Below are 27,249 nucleotides of genomic sequence, written 5' to 3' on the forward strand. Positions count from 1 at the left end.
CTCAAACTCATGCCTTTCAGTGCTCTTCCCCCTACACTATCATTTCCCTTTAAATTATATTATAAAAAGACATTTAGCATCCCTTCCACCTTACTTCCTATTTGTACATATTGCAGTAGATGTGGGAATATTTACTAGCAATCCTACTGAGACAGTAACAATCTCTCTCAAAGCCATTCCTAAGGCCTCAGTATTTTGCATGTTGTGTGAGGTGCAGGGCTTGGTTTATCCAGTCTCTCCACTCACTCTTGAGCCAGCTGCTCCACCATTCATGACTGTGGCTTTAACGTTAGCCCAAGAGCATCACAAGAAGTGTATATCTGAGGCAAAGGAAAATTACTTGGATAGAAGTACCATATGACCCAGCAATCCCACTACTGGGCATATACCCAGAGAAGACCATAATTCAAAAAGACACATGCACCCCAGTGTTCATTGCAGCACTGTTTACAATAGCCAGGTCATGGAAGCAACCTAAATGCCCATCGACAGATGAATGGATAAAGGAGATATGGTACATATATATAAAATGGAATATTAGCCATAAAGAGGAACGAAATTGGGTCATTTGTCGAGACATGGATGGACCTAGAGACTGTCATACAGAGAGAGAAAAACAAATATTGTATATTAACACATATATGTGGAATCTAGAAGAATGGTACAGATGAACTGGTTTGGAAGGCAGAAATAGAGACACAGATGTAGAGAACAAATGTAGGGACACCAAGAGGGGAAAGTGGGGAGGGGGGTTGTTGGTGGTGGTGGGATGAATTTGGAGGTTGCGATTGACATATATACACTAATATGTATAAAATAGATAACTAATAAGAACCTGCTGTATAAAAATTAAATTAAATTAGATTAAAAAAAGAAACTATAATTGCAAAAAAAATTAATAAAGGCCAATTTTTATCAATTGTCATTTAATCAACCAAGCAATCAGTCAAAATAAAAGTTACCTCAAAAGTCCCATTTAAGGGAAAAAAAGGAAAATTACTTGGCATATTCATTGCCAAATATTAGTGCTTTGATTTATGTGGTTTTGACTTAAGCTTGGCTCTGCTTTTGATTAGATCAAACAATCCAGAGTGGTCCAGACTTGGGCTCCTTTCAGTATGACTTTGCGAGAATTCTACCTATAGCACCCAGGAGGCTTACCTCGCTCTAAGTTAAGGCCAGTTCTTACTCCATGTGTGTGCTGGGTCCCATGGGATACCCACTCCTTCAGCTGGATGTTGCTCCAGCATGTCTCCCCTACCTCTGACGTCCATCCTGAAGGTTCCCCTCATATCACACAATTCCTGTGGGCAAACATTCCGTAATTACTACCATTGAAACCATCCTGGACCCTATATCCCCCTCCAGCTATCACTCCCTTTCTCTGTGCTATTTCACAAAACTCCTTGAAAGAGCTGTTTACCCCTGTGTCCCCATGTCCCCCACTCCACTGCACCCCTCCCCCAGCCATCCACCCTCCCTCACCACATTGCTAAGCCAGGTGGTCAGTGCTCAGTCCTCATCTTCCTGGACTTGTCAGCAGCACTGGATGGGTTTCATCCCACCTGTTTCCTTGAAACATTCCCTTCACTTGGCGTCCACTGCACTTTCCTGTTCTTTCCCCTGGCTCCTGGTCACTTCTTCTCAGTGTCTGTCTCTTCTTACCTGGAGTATTTAAAAAACCTCCTATTGGCTTTCCTCCTTTTGATCTTCCCCTCCCTACACATAGCTCTCAACACAGCACTGACAGTGATCCCATTAAAACTTTATCCCATTAAAACTTCATCCTTATACCCCAAAGAATTGAAAACAGGAACCCAGTCAAGTTCATGGACATGCATGTTCATAGCAGCATCATCCCCAGTAGCCAAAAGGTGGAAACTGCCCAAACGTCCATCAGTAGATGAATGGATAAATAAGTGTGGTATATCCATTCAATGGAATATTACTTAGCCATAAAAGGAATGGAATACTGACACATGCTTCAACGTGGATGAACCTAGTAAACATGCTAAGTGAAAGAAGCCAGGCACAAAAGGACACATACTGTATGATTCTGTTTGTATGCAATATCCAAAATAGGTATCAGTAGAGACAAAACACAGATTAGTGGTTGCCCACGTTTAGGGGCAGGGGAGAATGGAGGGAGGAGAAACTGAGTAGTGTGTTAAGGGGTTTTATTTTGGAGTCATGGAAATGTTTTGGAATGAGATAGAGGTGGTGCTTCTACAACACTGTGAAGGTACTGAATGCCCCTGAATAGTTCCCTTTGAAATATGTTACGTGAATTTTACCTCAATAAATTAAAAAGGAAAAGAAAAACTTCATCCGGCAAATCACTCCTCTGCAAAACACCCTCCACTGGCTTCTGCAGGAAAAGTTGAAGTCCCCACTCTCATCTGCAAGGTTCTCTGTGGCCTATCTAGCCTCTCCCCCATAACTTCTCCAGTCACAGCTCTTACCACTCTACCCCTTGCCCACATCATCCAGCCACACTGGACTCCATGCTGTTTCCTGCTTCTACCCCAGGGCCTCTGCACCTGCTGTTCTCTCTGCAGGGAAGGTTCTTCCCACAGGTAGTGGTAAGGCTCACTTACTTCACCAGCTCCTTCAGATTTTTGCTCAAACGTCAGCTACTCAGTGAAAATTACAACTCCTCACCCTGGCACGCTTCCCATCCTCTTGTATGCCTTCCTTTTAATCTACTGCACTCATCTGACATTCTATTTGGCGTCTGTTTGTTCTCAGTCAAATGTAAACTCCAAGGGCTGGGATTTTGCCTGGTTTGTTCACTGTTATATTTCTAGCACCTAGAATGGTGCCTCGATATCCGCAGCTAGAATCGTAGGCACTACACAGTTATTTGTTATATGTGTGAATAAAACCTTTTCCATAAGGATCTATAATTCGAGTTTCCCAACTTCCTTTTCAATATTTGCAAGTTGTGAAGACCTTGTGTCCCTTTGTGAGGAATGCTGCAAAATTCATTATTTTTTCCCCAGGCGTGGCCATAAATTAGTTGGTCATGACCTTTATGTTGTTTTCTGGTCGGTGAAGATGTGTTGTGGTGTATGTTCCCCCTCTTTTTCTCTTCCCCTCCCATGGCTGCAGTTTGGACAAAGAACTCTTTTTTCGCGGGGCTACTGACCTGTTCTTAGAGGGATTCAGCCCACGACTATAGTCTAGGTAGCAATATGTTTCAGTGACAATAACAATTACCAAATGTTCTTCCCGTGCGGCTCTTCTTGGTACAGTTGGGATGGAGATTGATGCCAGTATATGCAGCTCCTTCCTCACAGTGGAGAAATAAGCAGGGCTCGGAGAAACACTCATGTTCAAGTGCAAAATAATTCTTGCCTTTTCCTTAGAAGTCCCTTCTTCCTGGTGGACTGGGGCAAGGTCTACAGGCCTTTTGAGAGGCATCTTCGCGAAAGCTCCTCTGCCTACTCCCTTGCCCAAATGAAACACAAACCCCTGTCTTTGTGCCTGGTTGAAGTAATCTGCCTAGCACCCAGTACTGAAGGCAGGCATTTCTCCTGTCACCGGCACGAGGTCCCTCCAGCCTTAGGTTTTGGCTTGGAAGAACTGGTCTTCAAATTCCTAACTGTCCTTAAAATTCTACCTGGGAACCCGGAGTCTCTGAGAAGCAGGGAAGTGGTGGCCTACTTTATTACCATCCTCCCTTTGATCCCTTCTTATAGACTCTGAGAGCTCACTGCCCTAAGTGGAACGGAGACACCCCTAAAAGCTCACGTTCCCTTCAAGACTTCCTCTGGCTTGGGGACACCCTAGCTGGTCATTATTTATTCCCATGGTAGGGAGGGGTTGTTATAAATTATGTTTTTTTAACTTCTGGCCGTAGTCTGCTATGAAACCGAACTGGATCCCCAATCTAAGGGAGTGTGTGTGTATGCACTCACATCTGTCCACATAACTTGTACACATAACTGGTCACTGTGATTCCAAGCCAGGAATCCTGTTTCACAGAGATTTTTGTGGTTCTTTAGCTCCTCATGTCTGTCCCTGTTCTCTAATCCTCTGAATGGGGCTGGCTGTGGGGAGCAGAGCCATATGAAAGGCATCCAAGATGAAAATTATATCCCAGACTTGCACACGAATATTGTGGTTGGGGTGGAGGTTTGTTGGCTGGTGCTTCACACTCGCCACTGTTCCTCCTGGCTTTTCTGTTTTTCCCCAATTCCCACTCGCTTGTTTCTCACACAAGTTCCAAGGCTGATGCTCTTCTGGGTGACACCTGGCCTGGGCCTTTGATCTCAGAGCCTGGGCTCTCTCTCTCAAGAAGTGGAGGGCAACATCTGGCCTTTCCTTTCTAGGTATAATATTTCAGTAGAGTTGACTGATATTGCAATATAGGTGTAGGTGAACCTCATTCATCTACCTCTACCTTATCTGGAGCTTGGGTTGGTAACGGTGGTTGATAAGCATTGCCTTGTAGTCACATAGACTACATTTGTAAGGTACCATCCTACCATTTGATGAGGCAGCCCTCAGAGCTAAGTTAAACAATGACACAATGGATCTTTGGTGGGTTTTAGCCTTGGCAGACTTGATTTGAATCCTGCCCCCTGCCCCCAATGATTATCTGTGTAAAGTTGGGCAAATTACTTAAACCTTCACAAGCTTCTATTTTCTCATCTATAAAATGGGAATAAGTTTTGAGCAGATGAGTGACATGCTCTAATTTAGTTCTTAATGGGATCGCCCTGATTTCTGGGTTGAAAATCAACCTGGCAGGTGGCAAGAAGAAGCAGGTGGTCCATTTAGGAAGCTGTTGAGGTAATCCAGGGAAAATATGATGGAAGCACGGCCCACAGAGGGAGTAATGGAGATAAGTGATCAGATTCTGGTTATACTTTCAAGGTGGAGCAGAAATGGCTTGTTGACAGTTTGAATATGAGGCGTGTGGGAGAGAGGAGTCAAGAATGATTACGAGATATTTGTCTTGAGCAACAGGAAAGATGTAGGTGCCGTTCATCAACAGAAGAGTGGAGACTGTGGTTGGTTGGAGCAGATTTGAGTCAGGGTGAGGTAGGTGGGAAAAGATCAGGAATTCTACTTTAGTTTGAAGTTTGAGATTTAGAAATTGGAAATCCAAGTGAAGATATTGAGTGGATATATAAGTTCGATTTAGGAGAGTGATCTGGGGTGGAGATAGAAATTTCAAAGTAATTTAGCAGATACATGATACTTAAAGTAATGAGATTGGATAAGATCACCAAGGACAATGAGTCTAGACAGAGAAGGGGATGAAATATTTCTAGGTTAGGGAGATGAGGGAAACTAGAAAGAAGACCAAGAAGGAGTGACCAGTGAGATAGGAAGAAAACCAGAGAGTGAATGGTCCTGAAAGCCAAGTGATCCCAGTGTCAAATGCTGCTGATGGGCTGAGTGAGATGAGGACTGAGAAATATGGAGGCCATGAGCGACTTTTACAGGAAAGTTTTGTTAGTAAGAGTAGAATAAGTGCCTGATTGGATTGGCCATAAGAGAGAGTAGAAGGAGAGGAACTGGAGATAGAAAACAGAAGTAGGGGCTTTCCTGGTGGCGCAGTGGTTAAGAATCTGCCTGCCAATGCAGGGGACACGGGTTCGAGCCCTGGTCCGGGAAGAACCCACATGCCACAGAGCAACTAAGCCCATGCGCCACAACTACTGAGCCTGCGCTCTAGAGCCTGCATGCCACAACTACTGAGCCTGCGTGCCACAGCCACTGAAGCCCACAAGCCTAGGGCCCCTGCTCCACAAGAGAAGCCACTGCAATGAGAAGCCCATGCACTGCAACGAAGAATAGCCCACCCTACTGCAACTAGAGAAAGCCCATACGCAGCAACGAAGACCCAACACAGCCAAAAATAAATAAATAAAATAAATAAATTTGTTTTTAAAAAAAAGAAAACAGAAGTAATTTCTTTTTGAATTTTTTCTATGAAGTTTGTCAACAAATTAGGACATAGTTGGTAGAGGAAGTAGGATCAAAAGAAGGATAATTTTTTTCCAAACACTGGAGAAATTTAAAAAATATATTAAAATGTTTACAGAGAGGGAAAATATATGACATAGCTTTTGAGTAAGCTGGAAGTGGTGAAGTCTAGTGTCTAAGTGGAGAAGTTGCCCTAGATAGAGCTTGGATGGGATGAGGAAGTCCTTCAAAATACTTGGCTTTATATAACTGTATCCTGACTACAGTGGGTTAATTAAAAAGGGATTTTATTTTTCTCACTGAAAGGGAGTCAAGAAGTAGGGAGTCCAAGGATGGTGCAACTGCTCATAAAAGTCTTCAAGGATCCAGGCTTCTCTTCTCTTGCTTTGCATCCTTAACAGACAGCTTTCATCCTTTTGGTACCATAATGGCTGTTTCATCTCCAGATGTTATATTTTAGTTCCAGACAGAAATAGGGAAAGAGTGAAGAGCAAAATGTACGCACCCGCTGAGGCTGTCTCATTTCATCAAGAGAACAATAGCTTTTCCAGAACTTCCTGCTCATACCTCCACCCCCAGTAGAACCCCATGTACTGCTTCACATGGCCACTCCTAGCTGCAAGGGAGCCTGGGCAGGTGAGATTTTCACCTGGGAACACAGTCACTTAGATTTTGGTTACAGGAGGTAGAGTATGAACAATCATTGTGTCTTCCAGTTTTTTTAATTAATTTTTTAAAAATTGTGGTAAAATACACATGACATAAAATTTACCATCTCAACCATTTTTAAGTGTACAGTTCAGTGGCATTAAGTACATCACATTGTTGGGCAACCGTTACTACCATCCAACCACAGAATTCTTTTCATCTTTCAAAACTGAAACTTTTTACCCATTAAACCATAACTTCCCAATTCCTCCTTTCTCTACCCACTGACAACCACTATTTTACTTTCTGTCTTCATGAATTTGCCTACTGAGGTTATCTGAGTGAAATCATATAATATTTGTCCTTTTGTGAGTGGCTTATTTCATTTAGCATAATATCCTTATTATGTTGTAATATGTATCAGAATTTCCTTCCTTTTTAATGCTGAATAATATTCCAATACATTCCAAAGTATGTTTATCCATTCATCTGTTGATGGACACATGGGTTGCTTTCCCTTTTTGGCTATTATAAATAATGCTGGTTTGAATATGAATATACAGACATCTGAGTCTCTGCTTTAAATTATTTTGGGTATATACCTAGAAGTAGAATTGTTGGATCATATGGTCATTGTATTTTTAACTTTTTGTGGAACTACCATACTGTTTTCTGTAGCAGCTGCACCATTTTGCAGTCCATAGTGCACAAGCGTTCCAATTTCTCCTCACCAAACTTGTTATTTTCCACGTTTGATAGTAGCCCCCCTGATGGGTGTGGTGTCTTCCAGTTTTTAATGGGTGAGGAGAGAGATGAAGGATAAAAAAAGGTAAAATGTTGAAGGGTAAAAAGAAAAAATAAAATAGAATAAAAAAAATAAAATAGAGAGATAAAAACTGTCTCCCTTCCATTGGGTCATACTTTGTTGAAACCTTTCTTCTGGAGCTCTCAAGACATATGGAGTCTAAGTCAAAAGGAAAGCAATGCAATGTTATGGGAAAGAGGCTGCGTCAGAGGTTCAGGACACGTTTTTTTTTTTTTTTACTCTGGGCTCCACCACTGCTGAATTTTGGTGCTGTTATACACCAAAAATGCCACACCCTGCTGTGATGCCAGTTTTCTGTGTGATGAAGATACTAGATAATAAAATTTGACACATACCCCCCTTTACTTCAGAGCTGAGATGTTACATAAGATTGTACATGCTTTGAGATCTTTGAACTAAAGGCATTCTGGAAATTCAGATTATCCGGAGATATTTTCCACCCCTCACATGGAAAGGGAAAGTCCTACGTGGTGCTCCCTTTGGCTTTTATGCCACAGTGGGAGATTTTTACTCAGATGGTCAGTCAGTGTTTGTCTTTCCTTGTCTCCCCTTCGCCCAAGAGTGGGTGATCCTTGAGGAGAAGTATTACAACTGAGGAGAAGGATAGTAGTGACTGGTAATGTTTTAAACCAGGGGTCACCCCCAATCCCCGGACCACAGATCAGTGCTGGTCCCCGGCCCGTTAGGAACCATGCCACACAACAGGAGGTGAGCGACGGGTAAGTGAGCGAAGCATCACCTGCCGCTCGCCATTGCCCCCATTGCTCACATCACCGCCTGAACCCTATCCCCCCCAACCCCGTCCGAGGAAAAATTGTCTTCCATGAAACTGGTCCCTGGTGCCAAAAAGGTTGGGGACCACGGTTTTAAACATTATCGTGTGCTGGTCACTGCACCAGATGATTTAGAACGTCATCACTCGTCTTCAGAATCCATCTAGTTCCTAATATAGTGCAGTTGATATCAGTTGGTTCTGTGAGGAGCTTTGGATTGTGACAACATGGCTTTTTCTTTTTTTTTTGGACATATAGCACAGCGGTAATAATGAAAAGTGATGGTGACAAAAAGCAAATGGGATTCATGGAGAGCTCGGTGTTACCCCTGCTGGGATCTCAGAATATTTCCCATCAAAACATCATCAATAATGTCCTTGTCCTTCTTACTATTAATACACACACACACACACACACACACACACACACACAGAGCCCAGGAAACATACATTCTTTGTAAGCGTATACATTATATTGGCCACGTGCCATCCAGTCAAGCCAAAAATTGTGGAACAATAGGAATCTGTGCCCAGAATATCAGCTAAAAATACCTCATTCCCTCTGCTCTGTTCTTTGCTGGGTATGTTTAAGAGTGTCCCAGGAGGCTAATGAGGATGAAGGGAAAGGAAAACTGACATTTTTCAAAGGAAACCAAACCTTTAATTCCCTAAAAAGGAAACATGTATTTTCTGTATGTCTGTTTTATGTTTCTTGCCATTTTGCATGTCTGTGTGACAATATGGAAAGTCTGTAATATAAATCGTGCCACCTTGGCTTGGGTTATTGGAATCCATGCTTTCACCGCAGTCTTTTGCTCCATGGCCTGACTGGTAGTCAGCTTCCCAGGTTTCGGCAAAGACGAGGGAGAGGGGAAAGCGAGAGCTTCTAAGCAGGAGAGGCTCACTGACGTACACTGTCTGCTCATTCAGCTGGTTAGGGCACTGCTTAAGAGCCTGGGGGACACGTTTCCATCCCTAGCTGGGCCATGTTATAACCTCTCTTATTTCTTGATTGTTAACCGAGCGTCAATAATCTGAACTTTCTCTGTGGTCAGGGGTAGTCACTGCTCCTTCTCTGGCCTTGCTTTCTTTCCATTTATAAAATGAGGGGGGAGGTGGACTAATCTTGGGGTGGGGGGTCTGACAGTTAGGGGCACAAGGCAAGAATATGGGCATCTCAGTGTAGGTCCATACAGTGGTCAGCAGCCTCCATGAGAGGCAGTCATCTGAGAACTGAAGTGATACAGGCAAAGGGTCTGTTCCAAACATTTGTCAGATAATGTCAGCATTAACCAAATAGCAACTGTTGGCTCTGGTTGGTCAAACATGGAGCTGCCAACTTCCTGAACATATGTTGGGTGTTGGGCAATGAAAGTGGGTGTTGGTCGCCACTGGTTGGCTAATGTCAATATTGACTTTGGGTTAGGGTAGACCATAGCCATGGTTGCCTGAATGAAATGCACCCTGTTTCCTCTCGAGTATTTGTCCTTTCATATTTGTCCGTTTGTCTTTTCTCTGATAACATATGAAAGGCTTGTTGAAGTTTGATTTAATTTGTTATAGTAATGAAGAACAGAGCCTTGAGATGCTCATGAAGTTCTATTTTTGGCTCCGTTGGCTGTCTTGAAATAAATGATCTTATACAAATACGTACATGGGCAGATATGTTAAATTGATTTCAGTAAAGGGAGTTAAGAGCTGCCACTTACTGAGAGCAGCTAGTGTGTATCAGATCCTTCTGATACATTATCTTATTTAAGCTCCAGAACATCTTGTGGGATAGTTATGATCTCATTTTATAGATAAAGAAACTGAGGCTCCGAAGGAGTCTGTAGCTTGCTCAAGTTCTCAAAGGTGGAATCAAGACTTGAATCCAGGTTCTATCAGACTTCAAAAGCCAGGCTCTTCCCACTCTGCCTGGCTGGTTCTGGAACAGATGCTTTGTGAGAACAAGAAAAGTACTCCGTCCACCATTTCGAGGTAAAAGCTGCCCATTGCCAGCAACATTTGCCATCAGTGATGAGCTGTTTGTGTTATCCTGCACTTCTCGGTGAAGCCAGAGCCTCACGGAGCCTCTGGGACGTGCAGACATCACACTTAGCAGTTCTCATCCCATTGTATGGTCCTTCTTACAGCTCCCCAGGAGCCCCAGGGAGACAGAGACTCTGATTGGCTCTGCCGGCCACTTATTGTTTTCCATTTTCTCCCCACTGCAGAGTCTTGAGACTGTCTCCTATAGAAGATCCTGCCACTCCTATTGTCCCTGCAGACTTTCCCACCGCCCCAGGACCACGGGCTCCATTGCTTATTGTGGTGGTGTTGGCTCAGCCTCAAGGACAGAGACCTTGAGCCAGCTGACAAGGTTGCTTGTGTCACTACTTCTAAGGCCACAAGCCATGCTTTTGGTTCCCAGTACTTTTGAATACTCTTCTCTCTCACCATCTCTCCTTCTTTTTAGCCACATGGTCTCCCAGACTCCCAGCGGCAGATTTTCCCGACAGACAGTTTTGGCATATGGCCAATCGCTGTCTCGGTGCCTGGATGACCTCAGTTACCAAGTCAACATGGCAGTTAATGCATGCTGCTATGCTGCCCCCTGGTGGAGAGGGTGGAAACTGAGTGATAGGCAGATTATTGTGTTCTTGTTAAAGAGCTGTACAAAAACCCCCTCCTACTTTCTAGACCAAAGTGTTCATATATCTGATTAAAAATAATGTTGTCAGTGTCTGTCTGTGGAAAGGCTGCATGATCTGTAGTTGTCTGCTGTCCAAGGCTAAAAGTGGCTCTGATTTCTTATTTTGGTGGGAAAAAACAGTATCCCGTCAGTTGGCCTTAAGTTGGCATTAGGGTTTTTCGTGTATTTATTTTGTTTTCCATCCTTCCACTTAATTGTCTATGGTGCGGAGGCTTTGAGAGGCTCCCTTTGAGGTATGCAGTACTCTGGGTCAAGGTTAATGAAGGTCTCAGTCTTTCCAAACGTACTCTTGATTTAGGAACCTTCTACAGTATCATAATGGGGGCTCCCCTTATATTTCTGCTCAGCCTTCATGAGTCTCAAAGCCCTTACCCTGGGATAGATCTGGGTTTGCATGAGGCTGCCATGTTCTTTAGTATTCCGTACGCGGGCCTCTCACTGTTGCGGCCTCTCCTGTTGCGGAGCACAGGCTCCGGACGCGCAGGCTCAGCGGCCATGACTCACGGGCCCAGCCGCTCCGCTGCATGTGGGATCTTCCCGGACCGGGGCACGAACCCGCATCCCCTGCATCGGCAGGTGGACTCTCAACCACTGCGCCACCAGGGAAGCCCAAGGGTTACCCTTTTACTGAGGATTTACCATGTGCCAAGCACTCTGCTAAGCAGTTCTAATGTGTCCGTTCAATTAATTCTTATCGTGTCTCTCTGAGGTAAGTCCCTTTATTATTTCCATTTTATAGATGAGTAAACTAATGCCGCCATAGCCTGATCAAGATCACATAGCTAATAAGTGGAGGAGCAGGGACTTGGACCTAAGTTTATTTGATGAATACCATGTTGCCTCCTTGTCCTGCTATTTCTACAGCTCAGTCTTTCTGGCTGGGCTTTCTTGGGTCTTTCTGGGTCCAACCCCCATGGCCTACATTTCTGCCTGTATTCTGAAAACAGTGACCCACCAAATCCCCCAGTGACTGGGATTCCAACAGGAATTCTCTTGTTTCCCCATCTTTTTGCAATCAGAGTAGACTCTTGGGCGTGGTGGTGTTGGGTCTAAGCATCTACTGGACACTGTTTGTTCTTAACGTAAATCCACAGAGGAGAGAGCTCTTTGGGGGATCCCTTCAGATACTTTGGGGCCCAAGAGATGAGTAGCTTGAAGGAATCAAGTTGGTTCCTAACTCCTGCCTTTCACCTGCATGTGGGCAGCAGGGTCTCAGGACCTCCCACAAAGCCATGGGCCCACCCAGGAAACTTGGCGGGAGCTCAGGCCTCCGTCTGAGCTGCTTGATCTTTTCACTTATTTCTCCTGTGAAAAGAGTGCTAGAGAGAATGTATAGAGAAGGACCTATGGATCGGCCCTCCCAGAGTCTGTCTGTCTTGTGGAAGAGAGGCATCGTGAACCAAGCTGAGCTGAAATATGACAAGCTCTCTCTGAGTTCATAAAATAGTCCTGTTTGCTCTTCCCCCATAAATTTAGTGAGGTAATGAATATAAGAAGCACCAGAGTTCTTGGCACCAAGTGACTATTCAATGAAGACCAATTTCCTTTTTTCCTATCTTCTACAAGCTGCTTTTTCTTTGTAGTAAAATAATTTGGGGGATGAAATATATTCTAGCTATTAGGACCCCAATATTCTGAATGTGGAATGATTTTCTTTAGCTCATGTAACCAGCATCAAAGTCCAGGTGTCCACAAGGGGTCCTGGCACGTGGTCGTCTTTCTGCTGTAACTCCTACAGTGCGCAGGGTGTGCTGTTGCTTCCCAGAGGTCTGGCCTCTGTCTTGATTGCCTTAGACATGTTCTCTAGGAGTTTCTCAAGTGTCAAGCCTTCATATCTGCTTTGGAAACATTCTTATCTCCTTAGCTACAGAGCAGGATCCCCAACCCTATAATAAAAGCATGAATCATAAAAATGGGAGTGAATTTAAAAAGTATGCAGCCTATGGGCTTCCGTGGTGGTGCAGTGGTTAAGAATCCACCTGCCAATGCAGGGGACACTGGTTCGAGCCCTGGTCCAGGAAGAGCCCACATGCCACGGCACAACTAAGCCCGTGTGCACAACTACTGAGCCTGCACTCTAGAGCCTGCAAGCCACAACTACTGAGCCCGTGCACCACAACTACTGAAGCCCGCGCACCGTAGAGCCCATGGTCCGCAACAAAAGAAGCCACCGCAATGAGAAGCCTGCGCACTGCAACAAAGAGTAGCCCCTGCTCGCCACCACTAGAGAAAGCCCACGTACAGCAACGAAGACCCAACGCAGCCAAAAATAAATAAATAAATTAGTTTTTTTAAAAAAAAGAGGGCTTCCCTGGTGGTGCATTGGTTGAGAGTCCGCCTGCCAATGCAGGGGATATGGGTTCGTGCCCCGGCCTGGGAAGATCCCACATGCCGCGGAGCGGCTGGGCCCGTGAGCCATGGCCGCTGAGCCTGCGTGTCCAGAGCCTGTGCTCCTCAACGGGAGAGGCCGCAACAGTGAGAGGCCCGCGTACCGCAAAAAAAAAAAAAAAAAATTAAAAAAAATAAAAAGAAATTATCCCGCCTAATGGGTTTCAAACACGCCTTAGGAGCAAATTGATTTCTTCTTGTATATTTATATAAAATATATCTATATATACATATATCTATATACGTATGTAATATAAATCCTTTCTGGAAGTACGTATATATTTGTACCATACAGATAGGAAGAAAGAGACTATGGGAATGAGTTGTTGGTTTTAGCTGGTGTGTGTGTATGTATGTTTTGTGTGTTTGTGTGTCCATTCATACATAACCTCATTTGGCCTTACCTGTTCCATATATGTATATATATGCATATATATATATAGGTGTATCTGTGAATGATATGGTTCTGGAAAATACCTTGTTTGGAGAATTACCATAGCAAGGCCCTGTCATGCTGAAACACCATCTGGAGACCTGGATTTAGGTGCGGCAGAGTGGGCTTCTCTGGTTGAAAGGAGGTACGCGGAATAAAGACTCTCCCCTTCCACAGCCTCTAAATTCTTGACGTAACACACTGATCTAGGGCAGTACTTTTCCATTAAAGATAAGAAAACTGGGGCTTCCCTGGTGGCGCCGTGGTTGAGAATCTGCCTGCCAATGCAGGGGACACGGGTTCGAGCCCTGGTCTGGGAAGATCCCACATGCCGCGGAGCAACTGGGCCTGTGAGCCACAACTACTGAGCCTGCGCGTCTGGAGCCTGTGCTCTGCAACAAGAGAGGCCACGATAGTGAGAGGCCAGCGCACCACGATGAAGAGAGGCCCCCGCTCGCCGCAACTAGAGAAAGCCCTCGCACAGAAACGAAGACCCAACACAGCCAAAAATAATAAATAAATAAGCTGTCTGCCCCTTCTCAAAAAAAAAGATAAGAAAACTGAGGCCCAGGAAAAGATGGTGGCTTTTCTGAGGCCTCTTGGTAAAAGAAGAACCCGTGAGCCCAGATCTTCCTACATCAAATCCTGTGCTCTTTCCATGAATCAGGTCACCTTTTCTTTTCTTCTTTGCTACCCTCCGTGGCCCCTAATACAAGAAACACTGTTTCCCTTGCATTGTCTTGGCACATTGTGGTGGGAGGTTGTGCCTTGTCTAAGGCGTGTGCTCTGTGTGGCAGCCCTGCCAGCTGGGCATCCCCGGGTTCATCTCCTGGGTCAGTGCCACACTCTTTGGAGAGGAAGTCATGCCAATGTCAAAGCTGGGAGAAGTCAGCAGGACTCCGGCTGCTGAGGAAGAAGTGTTCTCTCAGTGTAGGGCTCAGGAAACTTTTGAGCACAGAGAGCCACCTTCGGGGTAAAAAAAAAAAAAAAAACACAATCCACAAAGGTCAAAAGACAGAGGCCGGGCAAATAAAAAGAACTAAAAATTGTGCTCTTCCTTATAGGTCACAAAGTCCTTATACCTGTTTTCATTTAGTCCTCAGTAATCCAGGAGTGTCAGCGTCATCATTGCCTCTTCCATCTGAGCAGACTGAGACTGCCAAAGATTAAGTGATGAGCTCCGAGTCCCACTGACCGCTTGGAAGTGGCAGAGCCTGCCGATTCCGGCTCTCTCACCAAAACTACAAGTTGTGCATCTTAGAGCTTGTGGCTGTACTGGGAGAGACGTAGGCAAGGCATAGAATGGAATTTCAGCCAGCCTCTGTTTCTCTGCCTGGTAGAGGGAGTGGGGAAGGGCCAGAGGGAAGAAGAGAATAAATAGGTGTAGAGGGAGGGAGGGAAGGAAGAGAAAGAAGATTCGGTCACCTCTAGCCCAAGCCAGGGGGATGGGGCTCTGCTTTGGGCCATTCTGGCTAATCCTCTGCTACGTACCCCAAACACACCCTCCTATGGTCATTGGCTGAAAGCCCGCTGCCTGTTGGAGAATGTGAGCTCCCTGAGGACAGGGCAGCCTTGTCTAGCACTCCATCCCTACGCCTGCCCCACGGAGACTGCTCGGCAGAGGAAGGAGAGCAGTATTAGGGAGCTTGGGCTCTGGACGATTCTCCCCCCGCTGGATCCTGTTATCCCCATTTTACAGGTGAGGGGATCAGATGCAGCAAAGAGATAAAGAATCATCTGGAGAGATTTCAGGGGTGGGTGAATTTCTAACAGTGGGCAAAGTTGAGAGTTGTTGTGTATGCCCAGAAGAGCTGGGCATTTCTGGAAACCCTGCTTAGCTTTCTAGGGCACAGGCAGGCTGCCAGGCTCTGAACCCAGAGAGAGGTCTCATTAGCATTCAGAGGCCAAAGTCACTGTGGGGGCCGCCATCCAGGGCATTGGGAAGAGACAGGCTGTGTTTTAATTACGACCTGGACTTTTGAACAAATCCTTTTCTCTGCTTGTCTGAGCCTTAGAGAAAACAACTTGTGGGAAGTGTGTAGTCGGCAGCTGGGTCCACAGTGGTACCCATACAGCTGTGTACACATCTGGCACACAGGTGGTGGACTGCGTGTGCCTTTTCTCCTTGGGTTGCCCTGGGGTTAGTGAGGGTAACAAGAGCCAGAGCAGTAAGGTGAGGTCAACCTGGTCTTTACCCAGAACGGGGCAGCCAATGCAGAGAATGGAGAGAAATGGGACTGCCCCCCTCTTCTGGGTCTGTATCCCACCCCTCGCGCAATCATGACCATTTCACAATCTGAGCCCAGACAATCCTGCCACTTCCTCTGGCCGTTCCTGAGTCAACATGGTGGGATTTCTTTGTTGAGCTCACCCTAACCCTCCCTTCTCCAACTTGGGGGAAATTTTTGGAGTGGGGGATGAAATTAAGAAGGGAGGAGGAGATTAACAGAGTGGAAGTTAGACAAGCACAGATGCCACCACCTGCGGCTGTGGATTCTCAAGAGCTTGTTGACTCCTGGGAGCGTTTGCCTTGAGTCTGTTTAACAGTTCATTCCTGGGGAAGGGGAGGAGAAGGAAGGAGGGCTTGGGGACAAAGGGCCTTTGACCGGCTCCTGTTAAAGTACTGATTCGTTTGCTCAGGTTGGCAAACAGTGTCTAGGGACTCCGGGCCAGGGATGAACCGGGTGGGTTTTCTGTCCGATGCACAACATCCAGCATGGGGGGAGGGGAGTAAAGGCAGTTGTTCAAGGGCCTGAGGCGCCCTGAGGTTCAGACACGGAGAGCAAAACCACCCCAGGCAGCTGGGGGAAGGGAGGGGGCAGGGGCAGGACTGCTGGTACCTGGACTTCTGTTTTGGGGGCTGTCACATACCTTGGTGGTGGTGAAAGAGCCGCACCAGCCCTTGAACTGTCTCCCAACCTCATCCCCCTTTCTGAAGCTGAGAGGCAGAGGGAGGGTATATCAGGATGGGTGTTTCTAATGTGTTTCTGATGGCCAAGGGCAGGGAGGATGGGTGTTGGGGCCCAAGGTCCGGGTTAAGAGTGAGACCACACATGCACTTCTCATCCCGAGCTGTGCTGGAGTCACCTGCAAGCTGGCCTCTGTCCAGGGAGGCTGTTTCCTAGTAGATTCATGGGAGGTGGCTTCAATCCCCTCTCCAAGCCTTGGCTTCCTTCACTCAAAGAGTTTGAATGGCCTCCCTCTTTCTTGTACCAGTTCCCTCCTTGGGAATTCCTCCTTACCTGCTTTTCCACTCTACCCTCAAAACTCTTTCCTTCATCCAGGAAGCTTCCAAGATAAACGCACGTGTATAGACTTAGGCATCAACTAGTACAGCTTTAGAGCTGAGAAGTGATTAAATATTATAAACAGACTATGGCTTTATGCCACTCTGTTTTGTATTCATGAAACATTGCTTTGTATCATTCTTATATTCTGTTTCCCAAAGGTCAGTCCCTCTGGGTAGACATTATTTATCTGTTTGTTTCTTTGTTTGCTGTTTCTCTCACTATCATACGAGCTCCGTGGAGTACGGCGACTTTGTTTTCTATCATCTGTGCCCACGATAGTGCCTGACGCGTAACAGACACTCCACGTAGGCTGGTTTATGAACATGAATGTTGCTGGGTGGGGCTTTCTTTCCCCACCTCCCTGTTAAGACACAGTGTCTTGTGTAGTGCACAGTGGTTGCTTCTGAATCAATGAGAGAATGAATGAAGACTAAATGAGCGAGTGAATGTATGAATGAGCTTTTGAGATGGGATTGGCCATACTTAAGCCATCATGGCGGATGGCCTGTCTATAGAAAAATGCTCTTCAGTTATTTATGTTTCCTTATCTCCTGCCGAGGTAGGGCTCATGAGCAGAGCAGGGTGTCTTCAGCCCCCTGATATCCTCTGAGTCAGCTTGTGTCTGCCTTTGTGATGAGAGGAGGGGTGTTTGGAGTTCTGTGAATTCACTCTGCCCATTTTGTCTCCGCTTGGCACCATCCTCTCCCTTATACCATCTGACCTTCCCATGTCTAGTGACCCCTCTGGTATGTGGAGACAAACAGTGTTTTTGAGAGAGATTCCCCCCCCCCCGCATTGCGCTACTACTTTAAAAAAGAAAATAACTCTTTATTTTGGAAATAGAAAAATGAATGCTATAATGAATGAATCCCAGAGATATTTTTAGGGTCTGTTATCTCTGTGCTTATACCCAAGGCTTTGACAAAGGCAATTATGTTATCATGAGGCAATTTAAAAAAGAGAAAGAGAAACGGGGAAATCTACTTTAGATTTTAATCTTTCATAGACTGCCCTGAACTCTTACTGATCTGGGGTGACTGGGAAGAGATGGGCCACCTTTACTGGGAACCTACTGTGGGTCAGCTCTGAGGCCAGGCTCTTTGCACATCTTATTTCAGAAGAGGGTGAGCAGGTGAAATCAACAGGTCAAATCAAATCAACTTTTATTGAGTACTCACCATGTGCAAGAGGTTGTAGGGCATATAAATATTCCATAGGCCTAGTTCTTGGAATACAGGCTGTTGGCAAGATAAGTTATAAACATGGGAAAATTAAATAATAAGGCAAGATTAAGATATTTTAAGTCAGCATTAGGAAGCAATGCTCTTGGGACTTTGGGAGCTGGAAGAGATTGTGTGGCCTCACATCTTTAACAATAGCAAGGTTTTGCAGACAGCTGTCTGCAGAGCGGGCGGCAGAGCCCAGGCTTCCAGATCGGCTATTCTTGTGTCTTGAAGCATCTCCAGATAACTGCCCAGTGACCAGCACAGACAGGTCATGGTGAAAGTGTTCAGAGGAGGTGCGGTCACTCCGGAGGGGTGTAGGGGAGGTCCGGGCAGGATTCAGGGAGAAGGTGGGAGCAGTTGTGTCCTGAAGGGTGTGTTGTATTCAGGTAGATTAAACAGAGAAGAAAGGGCTTTGCAGGAGGGCGGCAAGGCATAACAAGGCCCAGAGGTAGGAAATCAGGAACGTTGTGCGCAGGTGTGGTGACATATCACCATCCTCCAGCTCTGGCCGCCAGGAGCCTGGGAGCCGACCCCACACTTCCCAGTCTCCAAGCCCTGGATCTGTCCCCTCCTGTCTGGCTTCCCTGCTGCTGCCTTAGTGCCGCCCCTTGTCACCACTCAGCTGCTCTCCCTCACTCATCTCTCCAACCCCAATTCCCCTCCACCTTTCACAATGCAAAGAGCTCCTTTTCTAAAACAGGCTCTTAGCATGTTAAAATTGTTCAAAGGCTTCTGGTTGCTTGTCAGATGCTGTCCAGCCCCAGTGTGCAATCCGGTCATGACTTGCCTCACCTGTCACCCTTCTCCAGGCCCCCAGCCTCCAACCTGGTGGAGGACACAGCATGCTCCCACCACAGCATGTACTTGCAGGACGTCAGGCCTTTGCCCAGGCTGTTCCTTCTGTGGGGAATCCACTCCCCAACCCCTTCAGGCCTACTGCCTGCCCACCTTCCTGTCTTCCGTTTGACCAAGATTTATTGAATGGGTAATAAAATGCAAATCCCCCTGCTGACTCCCTGACAGTTGTCCTCTCTTCTGTGTTCCCGGGACCCTCTAGTTATTTGCACATGTTTGTCTCTCCCATTAGCCTGAGCTCATTTCTGGAAGGGATTTTCTTTTATTCACCTTAATATCACTAGTACCTACTGCATCCGCCTGGCATAGATAGACACCCTCTTCGTGATTGGTTGAAAGTAAGTGAAATGAGATGAGAGTTAAGTCCCGAGAGCTGGGCTGAATGCACTGAACGTCAGGCTGGGAAGTTGGGATGTAGTTTATCTCTCAACTAGATTACACCTCAGAATGCCCTGGGGAGCTTGTTAAAAATTCACATTCTGGGGCCCATCCTTTTGCATACTGATTGGAGTGGGCCTGGACCTTTTTGTTATTGTTATTTTGTTTCCATAATCACCCCCCTGGGGATTCTGGGCAGCCTGCCTGACACCAGCCTGTAGGGCATCCTTTGGGAACACTGGGCCATGGACCACACCAAATACACGCTGGGCTTCAGCTCACCCTTCTTCCAGCACCTCTCAGCCTGCTTTTCTTAAGCCTTTGAGAGAGTAACTTAACTGAATTCTTTGGTGCAACCTCCTCAGGGAAGAAATCATCTGGATTTAAAACCTATTCCATTCCAAGCCTCTTTGTCCCAGCTCTTGAAGTTCCTTTCGCTGTTGACTTGAGAGGAGACCTGGGACCCAGCCACCTTTCTCACCGACCTTGCTTTGCTTTCTCCCATGATGCCAGGCTGTTTGCTGTCAAATGCGGGGGCTGCTTTGAGGCCATCGCGCCCAACGAGTTTGTGATGCGGGCTCAGAAGAGCGTGTACCACCTGAGCTGCTTCTGCTGTTGTGTCTGCGAGCGGCAGCTCCAGAAGGGCGATGAGTTTGTCCTGAAGGAGGGGCAGCTGCTCTGCAAAGGGGACTATGAGAAGGAGAGGGAGCTGCTCAGCCTGGTGAGCCCGGCAGCCTCAGACTCAGGTGAGTGCCGTGCGGTGGGCAGGGGGCGGTGTGGGAGAGTGGGGTGCGGTGGCAGTCTGCATTGCTTTCTCTTTTAGAGGGCCAGCCACCAGGGCACCCTGGTCCCATGGCAGAGCAGTGCTGTGCATTCCAGGAAGTTTCTTTGTGAGCTTGGAGTAAGCTCTTATCAGTCAGCTATTGCCATGATGATGCTGCATAACAAATTACCCCCGAATTCTATGGTGTATGACCAGAAATACTTATTCACACATCCACAAGTCTCTGGGTTAATGGAAGTGACCTTGCTTCACACTGAAGGTCTTCAAGTCACCTGGGATCTGCTGATCTCAGCCGAGCTTAGCTCTAGGCTGTAGACCAGGTTCAAGTCTGCTCTGTGTGGTTCATGCTGGGGTCCAGGCTTGAGAAACAGCAGCTATGCTGGGGCATAATTTCCTGGCAGTGGCAAAAGTGCAGGAAGGCATGCTCAACCATGCAAGCACATTTCAAACCTCTGCTCATATCATGGCTGCTAATATTTCACTGGCCAAATCAAATCAGAAGATGAAACCCAAAGTCCAGGGAGGGGAAATACACTGCATATACTGCGAGGCCCTGACAGGGTAAAGATTCATTAAAACTATTAAAGAGAATGATGGATTGGAACCAATAATTCCATCTGCCGCAGTCACTGAACTACTCTCGCCTTTGTTTCCTCATCTGTCAAGTGGGAAAGCTGGAATCTCTAAGGCTTGGTGGGTCACATAAAGAAAGCATCTAGAAGACACTTGTTCCACTCACCCAAGACCCACCCACCCTCCCTGGAGAGGGAAAAGAGAGGAGATGGCAGAGGTTCAGAGTCCTTTTAGAGCAGGTATTACAAGGCCAGAGAAATTAAAACGGCCCAGGTGAAGCATGGAATGCCTTCCCAGGGTGTCTGTCCCACAGGGCAGCGTGTGTCTTAGCCTGGCCTCCATTTTCCTGGAAGAATCTGGAGATCCAATTAGGTGATATCCATGTAAACTTACTGGTTTTTGCCACTGCCAATTACAGTCCAGTTCCAAACACCTTCCTATGGCTTACAAGGCCCCTGGAATCTCACTCTGCCCAGCTCTCCAACCTCGTGGGAGCCCCTGAGCCCTCCCCTCTACACTCAGCAGACATCAGTGTCTCCACTCACTTCCACATCGTAAACGTTTCTTCCCTCTCTGCCTCTTTCCCTCACTCTTTTGTCTTGCTTGCATATCTTTTAAGCCTCTTTCTAAGGCCTGCTTCATCGAGGAAGACTGCTATTCCCATGTGCCGGGTGAGTTTACCCTTCACCTCTCCTGCCGTGAGATGGATCCTACTTGATTGGAGTCGCTTGCCTAGCTGTTTGTTGTCCTTGCCGGAGTGCTAAGCCCCATGAGGGACCGTGTGTGTCTTTTTTACCACTGTATCCACGGGGCTTAGCACACGCCTGGAACGCTGAGGGTGCTTGACAAAATCTGTGTTAAAGGATGAATAAACACATGGAACGGAAGTCCTACGGCGCGATGCTTGAGTCCGAAGAGCTTTGGAGGTAGTCAGGTGGGCATTCTGACTGCACCACTTAGATCTGTGTGACTTTGGGCATGTTTCGGAACCTCTCTCAGCCTCAGCCTCCACGGCTGTAAAATGGTGAACATTGTGCCCACCTAATCATTTTATTTGGGGCAATAAAAGATAAATGTATGTAAGTGCTGGTGCTTATTTACCAAGTGCCTGCTGGTGTTGGCATCTTCATCGCAGTTGTGTTTTGCTTCCTTTACCTCCCAGCTGGTTCTTCTTGCCTGACTCCGCTTGCAGCCACAAGTAAGCTGACACCAGGGCAATCCCAACTTCTATTGGATTCATTAGACTTAAATTTTCCTGGATGTTTTAATCTGAGGGAAATTTCTCCTTGTCGGTTACACTGCCACTGAAATATTCAACCTCTCACTCTTGGGTAACTGGGCCCATCCTAAACTGAGCTTCATGGCCTCCACTTAGTAGGTTATCTCATCCTACTTTTCCTTTCGGTGTCATGCTGTACCCACTCACTAGGTCTCTTCTGCAGAATATTGCGCAATCTTCAAATTCCCGAGGGGCTTAGGTGCTACGGTGATCAAAATACCAGCATGACCTCAGAAAGACATGCAGACACAGAAGGACATACCATTCTTTCTCACATGGAAATAAATGCTGTGGTCTAGCTTTTCTTGCTAGAAATTGTGTGGGTCTTGACCAGTGTTTTCCAGTTACAGATTTTAATTGGCTACAGACAGTATGAGTCACTAGTGTATTGCCCTCTCCCCATGTGCAAAGACAAAAAGAAGTTGGATCTAAGGAGTGTTAAAAGTATAATGTTCAAAGACTTGTTGTTGCCAAGGGGGTGGGGACTGGAGAACGGAGGGATTGGGAGTTTGAGATTAGCAGATACAAACTATTATATATATTGGGCTTCCCTGGTGGCGCAGTGGTTGAGAGTCCGCCTGCCGATGCAGGGGACACAGGTTCGTGCCCCGGTCCGGGAAGATCCCAAATGCTGCGGAGCGGCTGGGCCCGTGAGCCATGGCCACTGAGCCTGCGCGGCCGGAGCCTGTGCTCTGCAACGGGAGAGGCCACAACGGTGAGAGGCCCGCATACTGCAAAAAAAAACCAAACCAACAAACAAAAAAACCCAGAAACTATTATATATAGAATGGATAAACAACAAGGTCCTACTGTATAGCACAGGGAACTGTATTCAATATCCTGTGATAAACTATAATGGAAAAGAATTTTTAAAAGAATGTATGTATATGTATAACTGAATCACTTTGTTGTACAGCAGAAATTAACACAACATTGTAAATCTACTATACTTCATTTTTAAAAAAAGTATAATGTTCAGAGTAAGCAAACTGCAGTGGGTCCACTTTTCCAACCACATTTTCAGCGATACGTTTTGTAGTTCCAGGCATTTCTTTCTGAGGCTGATATTCACAAACTGGAGCTTTCCAGTTCGCTTATTCATGTATTCATTTGTTCAGTAGACGTATCTTGAGTGCTTGCTTTATGCCAGGCATGGTGTCAGGCTATGAATGACAAGAATGGCATGGGGGTGGGGAGGTCTCCAACCCACGTCAGATGAAGGAACTGGAGATATTTAGGCTAGAAAAGTAAAGACTAAATAAGGACATAATTATTGCCTTCAAATGGTTGGACCCGACCTGTTTTTTTTTCTAGCTTCAGAGAGAAGAATTAGAATTCATTCAATTCTTTAACAAAATCATTGAGTATTTATACTATAGATGAAAAGGCAAAGGGAAGTAATTTTGACTCAACATAGGGGATGTTACGATGTTATTCTAATTATAAGGTCTAACACAGTGTAACTACTCAGGAGATACCCAATTGTTGTAAGTAATATTGGCGAGGTGGGAGGGGAGGATGGTGCCAGAAGACCTCTGTTGCCCCCTTCAGCTCTAAAATCTATGATTGTTTTTGCAGCTTTAAACGAAATGACAAAGTCTCAATCAGAATCAAATATGTTGTCTGTATCACTAATTTTGTCAATTACATAAATGTTGCAACATGAAATGTTTTGTGCGCCATCGTCACTAATGAGAGGAACAGCTTCTAGAGAATAGGGTTGTAGCTTTTAATTCCTTTGTTCCTTTAACAAAGCTTAGCATGATGCCAAGAGAAGAGTAAGTGATCAATAAGTACCTAATGAGTTGAGTTAAATCTTCAAGAAAAGAAGTCCACCTCATATTTACAGAAAGCAAACAATTTTAGGATCTGTCCCAATACAGATACAATTTTTCCTCTCATTTCTGTCCTGAGTGTTTTACATATTGTAGGTGCTTGATTAAATATTTGTTGAGTGAATGATTGAATGACTTGTCATCTTTAACGTTTTTATCAATGGTTTGGATGAAGACACCGAAAGCAGGATTATTCGATTTGCAGATGACACAAACCTGGCAGGGAGTGCTGGTGTGGCTGCTGATATTCGCGATGTTCAATAAGATTTTGACAAGCTAACAGAACAGTACAAAGTCAGCAAGATGAGATCTAGCCATTGGGTTCCCAAATTCAACAGTAATTATATGCAGTGGGGCCTCTTTTCATGGAATTTCACGTGGGGTTTTAGTTGATCATAAAGTCAGTAGGAACCAAAAGGCCATATACTGCATTACTAGAACTGTGATGTCCCTAACATGTAATTACAGTTCCTTTTTTTTTTTTTTTTTTTTTTTTTTTTGCATTGGTCAGAGTACGTTTAGGATTTTTGGTCTAGGTTTAAACGATGCATTTTAGGAGGTCACAAACCAATTAGAGAAAGTCTTGAGGAGAGCGATTGGCTCGTTAAATGATACATATCTAAAGAAACTCAGTATATTTAGTTTTGTAAAAATAAGACTAAGGAGATATGAGAGTCACACCCAAGGGTGTAGACCCATGTACTGGGAGTGAAATGACAGATTTTGGTTCAATATAGGATAGAACTGTATCCAAAAAGGGTGCAGACTAGACTCCCTTCATGGGGAATAAACCTGCTTGTCTTTTAACATTTTAATTACAGTGGGTGGGTGACTGGGTTAGTGACCTCTAGGGCTGCTTAAATCTAGGATTTTAGAATATATGCTGCTGACTGTTCCAACTTACACAAAAGCATGTGACATGTTTAGAGCTATATGGGACACCGAACTCAGGAGATACTCGGGTGCTGGATGTTCTTTTCTTGTGTGGCCAGAAAATCCTCCTTTGTCCTGGTTCCTGCTTTGCCAGTGGCCTTGAAGGACCCTCCCAAGCAGTGGAATTGTATTTGTAGCCAGAGTCAGACCGTTTTCTTTGGGTTTATTGGGCAACTTGGATGCCGAGGGCCTCCAGTATAGACCTGGCAACATTCATGCCTGTGCTTTCTTGATCAGAGAATCCTGGGCTCTGACAATAATTGGTAGGCACATTAGAGGTTATCTGGTTCAGACTCCCACCAGGAGCTCATCCAGCCTCTGTTTGAACCTGTCTGACCATGGGGAGCTCTTGACCTCACATTCTGAGTGTGGATTGTCAGAACTGTTGAATTGAGCCCCAATATCTATTTCCATGTGTAACCTCAGCCTTGGCCTTGGTTCAGCTTTCAGGAACTCACAAAATATATCCGTCTCCCTGACATGTGGTAGCCCTTCGAGTTAGAGACAGAATCCCTTATGCTCCCTAAGTCTTCTCTTTTCCTTTCTAGTTCTTCCTCTTTCCTCCAGCTATTCCTTAGAAGAGACTCTTTGCTCTATCTACAAAAATACTATATTCTCTTTAGAATGTACCACCCAGAAGGGGATAAAATCTTCCATATGTGGTCTGAACTAGCACCATGTTATTATTACTACCTGTCATGGACATCGTATTCTATTGATGTCATTAGCTTTTTTGACCTGGGGAAGGGGGTGGAGACTTGGGGGCTGACTATAGGCCATCAGGGCTTCTGGCTCGTCCATGTTGCATTTCTTAATTACCTAGCCCTCTTATTTTCACATTTTCTTTTAACATCAGAGTTTGTCTAAGAATGTCTTGTGTAGTGATTTTTAAAAACTTTTAAAATTTTGGGCTTCCCTGGTGGTGCAGTGGTTGAGAGTCCGCCTGCCGATGCAGGGGACACGGGTTCGTGCCTCGCTCCGGGAAGATCCCACATGCCACGGAGCAGCTGGGCCCGTGAGCTATGGCCGCTGAGCATGCGCGTCTGGAGCCTGTGCTCCGCAACGGGAGAGGCCACAACAGTGAGAGGCCCGCGTACAGATAAAAACAATTTTAAAAAATAAAAAAAACTTTTAAAATTTTGAAATAAAATTTTAGATTTATAGAGCAGGTGCAAAGTGGGACAGACTTTCCCATATACCCTTCACTCAGCTCCTCCTAATGTCAACATTTTACATTTAAATATACATTTTGATAAACGTACCAAATTAACATTGGTACAGCTCTGTTAACCAAACTATAGACTTTATTCAGTTTCAGGAGATTTTCTACTAATATCTGTATCCATTCCAGGATCCAATCTAGGATACCATGTTGCATTTAGTTTTATGTTATATTTATGTTAAATTGCCTTTTTTCTTCATTTTTGGGATCACTAGAAATGCCTAGTCAGAATTTCATTTTTGCCTCTCCCCCAGCAGTATCTGTTATGTTTTATTTCCTTTTAGCATCTCTCACCATAGGATCCATCTGTTTTTTGCTTATTTGTTTTGGGGTTCGTTTGTTTATCATTTTAAGATTTTCTTAACTGAAGAAGGGAATGCATTTTAGATCGTGCCCAGGGTGTATTCCTTGGCTATGATCTTCTCCCAGGGTTACATCCTCTGGTACCAGCTCTTCCTTGGTCAGACCAAAGTCCAAGAATAGCTGGTCTTGCATTTCTTCCTTTATCTTCTTAGAGTTAAAACTGTCAGCAGCCTAAGGCAGGATTCTTTCTGATGCTCTGCTTTTGTAGAGGGATTTTCCCAGAAGGACCTGGGTCATGAAGTCCCATCGTGAGTAGCCTTTCTGCAAAGGAGGTATTATGTTTTGGATGACTACAGCAATTTGGTGGCCTCTGTTTATCGGGTTGTCTGGACAGCACTGAAAGGCTTATGCTGCTTCTCTCCTAATGGTCTGCACTCCCCTGGCCCTCGCACAGTGTCTGGCATGCAGTAGGCACTCAGTAAATGTTTGCTGATTGTGTGAATACCTGTTCACGTTAGCCTCTGTGGTCCTCAGCAGAGAAACACCAACCAGAAGTATGACTTTCTTCTTACCGGAGCAGGAATGAAGATTATTCACACATCCCAGAGTTTACGAATCCTTCTTCCTTCTTAATTTTTCTTAGGATGTGGGATATTGCTGCTTTGAACGATCCAGATGACTCTCTTGTTCTCCTTGTGTAATACATCTCTCTCTCCTCCTCTTTTCATTACCACTGATATTTAGATACTGGTTTTCATTTCCTTCTACAACCTTGGAACTGATTTTTTTGTATTCATTACAGAAATAATTCAGCCTATCTTGGAACTCTTCTTGTTCTTCGATAAATTAGAATAGAGAGGCAGCAGTTA

The 27,249-nt window shown here is 45.4% G+C and overlaps 1 protein-coding gene across 1 annotated transcript in view; it reads left to right on the plus strand.

Moving 5' to 3' along the window:
* LMX1A (LIM homeobox transcription factor 1 alpha) overlaps positions 1-27,249 on the plus strand; it is a 152,798-nt gene that overhangs the window by 83,877 nt on the left and 41,672 nt on the right. Inside the window, exon 4 of the mRNA XM_030848241.2 lies at positions 19,965-20,197. Coding sequence (XP_030704101.1) covers positions 19,965-20,197 — 233 coding nt within the window. The remainder of the gene's footprint in view (positions 1-19,964; positions 20,198-27,249) is intronic.

This window comes from Globicephala melas, chromosome 1 (genome assembly GCF_963455315.2).
Source record: "Globicephala melas chromosome 1, mGloMel1.2, whole genome shotgun sequence".
NCBI classification, from domain to species: Eukaryota; Metazoa; Chordata; class Mammalia; order Artiodactyla; family Delphinidae; genus Globicephala; species Globicephala melas.